Source organism: Trachymyrmex cornetzi, unplaced genomic scaffold, assembly GCF_001594075.2.
Source record: "Trachymyrmex cornetzi isolate Tcor2-1 unplaced genomic scaffold, Tcor1.1 scaffold991, whole genome shotgun sequence".
In the NCBI taxonomy this organism is placed as follows: Eukaryota; Metazoa; Arthropoda; class Insecta; order Hymenoptera; family Formicidae; genus Trachymyrmex; species Trachymyrmex cornetzi.
In genome coordinates this window covers 81,963-86,172 of record NW_017300345.1, presented here as the reverse complement: position 1 = coordinate 86,172, position 4,210 = coordinate 81,963, and the positions used below count along the sequence as shown (strand labels likewise).

At 37.5% G+C, this 4,210-nt stretch overlaps 1 protein-coding gene across 1 annotated transcript in view; it reads left to right on the top strand.

The window, feature by feature from the left end:
* Positions 1-402, top strand: part of LOC108770273 (uncharacterized) — a 1,170-nt gene extending 768 nt beyond the window's left edge. The window contains exon 2 of the mRNA XM_018521768.1: positions 42-402. Within this exon, the coding sequence (XP_018377270.1) occupies positions 67-402 (336 nt within the window). The 5' untranslated portion in view covers positions 42-66. The remainder of the gene's footprint in view (positions 1-41) is intronic.
* The last annotated feature ends 3,808 nt before the right edge of the window (positions 403-4,210 follow it).

Here is a 4,210-nt window from a genome sequence, read left to right as displayed (position 1 = left end):
ATATATATATATATATATATATATTAATTTTTAATGTCAAGAATTACCTAATATCAATAACAATCAATGATGGCGAGCCGAAAACCACGAATTCAACCTGGCCTGACAAAGACGCAGGCACTACGACAGGCGAGAAGTGCCACTGTAGTAAAAGAATATGAACAGAAGGAAACAGGGCGACAACCACAACCAGTTTTAATAGACCCTAGCAAAAGGCGACAATATATTTCAGCCGAGCCGAGGAGAGTCGAATTTGCCAGACCAACTATGACAAAGGCGATGATGGCCCGAGTAAAGCATGCGGAGAAGTTCAAGCAGGAATATGAACATAAACGAGAGCAATCTATACCGCGAAGGAGGCCAAGAAGGACACTTCCACCGATCGGTGGTGATCCTAGGTGAACTTCAAAAATTATGTGCAGTTTTGATATATTATTTCAGCTGGCAGTCTCTAAAACGTTTCGCATGCTGAACTTCGCTTCCTTAAGGCTCCTGAGTAGTCGCCGTGTTGGAATCGTGAATCAGAAGCAAGGAATGACACGTTAATTTATGTTACGTGCCATTTGTAAATAAAGACAATTTGGATAAATCTAAATGACGAGATTGTTTTAAAATACTTGTACAAACTGACAAAACTGTCCTTAAATTTCCTCCCTTGACAGTCAGTAAATGGTCATAAAAGACACGTAAAGTGAGCCTATATTCGAATAGAAATATATGGTTTGACAGCGGTTGAAACGAGTTAAAAATATGCTTTTACGTATAAAATTCCAAGGTAACTTTAGTTTTCTCCAATACTAGAAATTTAAATGCCTATTACGGTCGAAGCTGGATCTTTATCGCTTTAAATAATTTAATCTTGAATTACTAATTTATACTATATATGTACTTGCATATATACGATATTTTAGTCTTTTCTAACTGCGCGCCGAATTATTTTTCCGGACTATAAACACAATTAAAACTACTCTAGTAATTGCGAATTAAATTTACAAGAAATTTTAATAATTTGATGCTACAATCAAGCATCATATTATAAAGATGTTAATAGGTTGAAAAACTGTTAATAAATTTATTGCGAAAAATATTACCGGATCTCTCTGTATTCCGTACGAGCGTCCTAAGCCTCAGTGGTTTACGGAATACAAGAGATCCGGGTTCAAGTCCCGGCCGAGGTAATATTTTTCGCAATAAATTTATTAACAGTTTTTCAACCTATTAACATCTTTATAATATGATGCTTGATTGTAGCATCAAATTATTAAAATTTCTTGTAAATTTAATTCGCAATTACTAGAGTAGTTTTAATTGTGTTTATAGTCCGGAAAAATAATTCGGCGCGCAGTTAGAAAAGACTACAATATGGTATATATGCAAGTACATATATAGTATAAATTATAGTAATTCAAGATTGAATTATTTAAAGCGATGAAGGTCCAGCTTCGACCGTAATAGGCATTTTAAATTTCTAGTATTGATTGTATTTTTCACATATATGCGGTCTAAAATAAAGATTCTTAATATTGTTTAGTTTTCTCCATAATTACAACTTTAAAAAGTCACATTTTTACAATTAAGCACATAATAACGAAGTGGCACGTAACATAAAATTTCGTCGTCAAAACGTTACTTTTCACGTCTAATAGTTCAGCCTTTTATCGTGGCGAGGCGCTGTAACATACACACAAGCATGGAGCCTATGTACATGTGCTCGCCTTCGGCGCGCCGAGAGCGAACGAGACAAGGGGCGAAGAATTCTAAATAACATACAGGCTGTCTCGTAATTTTTTGCCAAGCGTTTTTGTGTAAATAGAATGGACTAAACTAAGTTGAAAAGTCCTCTACTATTTTGCAATTTTCGCAATAGTTAACAAGATATTAATTACTAAAAATCGCTAAATATTGGTTTTTAATAATTTTTTACTCAAACATTATTAATTTTACAGAAAAATAGCAAGAGACAAAATAGTTTATTTTCTTCTTATAAATTTCTGAAAATTTTTTCAGAATGTTTTAATACCGTATTTTCTCATGTTGGTAAAAATAGTTGTCATATATTGTATATACAATATGTGTTACGAATTTAAATGTCTAAACTTCGGGACCGTGTATGTAGAGGATCGATAAACTAAGAAAAAAAGTCCTGTAGAGATATCCTCGTTTTTGCTTCATTTTGGAAAAAATCGCAAAAAAGACAAAATGTAGTTTTCATTTTTTACTTTCTCATTACTTATTCACGTTGTATTCATTCTTGCTTAATGTAGATATTATTCAAAATGTTGGCCTCTTGCAGTAATGCAAGCATTGCATCTAGTACGGACAGCTCGTGTTGCAGCCAAACACTGATTCTAGCGGTATTTGGTGCATTGCAGCCTCGATTCGATTTCTCAATTGTTCTCTTGAGTTGACTGGCGATGAATAAACTTCCTGCTTCATGATTCCCTACACAAAGAAGTCCAGTGGAGTCAAATCAGGTGATTGGGGTGGTCAAAATATTACTCCTTCACGTCCAATTCATCGTCGTGGATAATGTCTGTCTAGCCAAGCTCGAGCAGTTCTGCCATGGACTTCTGTTACACACATTGATAAAACCGTTTTAGTAAAAACCGTTTTTATGAAACTGGCCAATTATAGTCATTCCATTCTTCCGAGGAATAGCTATGATTGGTCAATTTCATAAAAACGGTTTTTACTAAAACGGTTTTATCAGTGCGTGTAACAGAGGTCATAATGAACTGGACATCCATCGAGTTGAAACCACATTTTAATTCGTTGCTGTAGACGTCTTCTAAATAATCAAAGAAATCACGTGGAGGAGTACTACCTTGGCCACCCCGATCGCGTGATTTCTTTAATTATTTAGAAGATATTCACCTGCAGCAACGGATTAAAATGTGGTTTCAACTCGATGGATGTCCAGCTCATTATGGCAGAACTACTCGAGCTTGGCTAGACAGACATTATCCACAACGATGGATCGGACGTGGAGGAGTATTATAGTACCTTGATCACCCTGATCACCTGATTTGACACCACTGGAATTCTTCGTGTGGGAGGTTCTGATGCAGGAAGTTTATTCGTCGCCAGTCAACTCAAGAGTACAATCGAGACATCGAATCGAGGCTGCAGTGCATCAAATATCGCCAGATAAGTGTTTGGCTGCAACAGCATCTAGTACGGACAGCTGTCCGTACTAGATGCAATGCTTGCATTGCTATAAGAGGCCAATATTTTGAACAATATCTACATTAAGCAAGTGAATAAATACAACGTGATTAAGTAATGAAAAAGTACAAAAATGAAAATACTACGTTTTGTCTTTTTTGCGATTTTTTTCTAAAATGAAGAAAAAAAACAAGCATATTGTTACGTTCTCTGAGTCGGCGAAATCGCCAGGTACAAGAGTTTCGGAATTATTCAAAATTCCCGATTCGGTGAATAGAAAATCTGTCGTTTCGGATCTGGATCCGAAGGAGGGTTTGATAGGAATAGAGGTTGGTAGTGTGTTTTGTGTACTTGATTTTATTTTACTCAAATTTCCTATCGCGGTCTTGTAGAGGTTCTCTACTTCTGATTTATCGCCCGAATTCCTCGTATTCATTTCGTTTTCCAAAATTGCACTTTTCTATTCCGGATGAGCCCCCAATTTTTCAAGTTCTGTTACGTCCAAGGCTCCGCACGCGTGGAACCTGAGGAAGTAAACGTAACGCGAACCGAATCGCCGTGTCGTCGGTCTAAGCTCCGGACCGCAAGGGAGCTAGGGGGAGGACCGACTCGACGGGAGGAATTTCACTTCGTCCTTAGACTCTAGGAGAGCTGGGGTCTAAAGGGGAATGAAACGGAAGCCTCTTTCGAGGTCGACGCTCCGCTGAGCGGACCTCGAGGCGAACGCACACGCTAAAGGCGCAAACTGGGTCAGTGTACCGTAAGGGCACACTTTGACACCAGATGTGCCAGTGCATTCGATGCCCTTATTTTCGGCCTTGAAAATGAATCCAAATAGCTGGGGATAAGAGCAAGTGCAATCGTGGTCTGTCGTTATGAATATAAGGAGGTGACTCTCGTAAATGAAATTTTTCTCTATGGAATTTTAAAATTATATATAAACTTACCTTTTTAAAAAAAACGGTAAAAAAAGCGCTAAGCGTTGGTGAAACTGGCCCAAATGGTGCTTCTCGGAAAGAATCACCATTTGGGCCATTTTCACCAA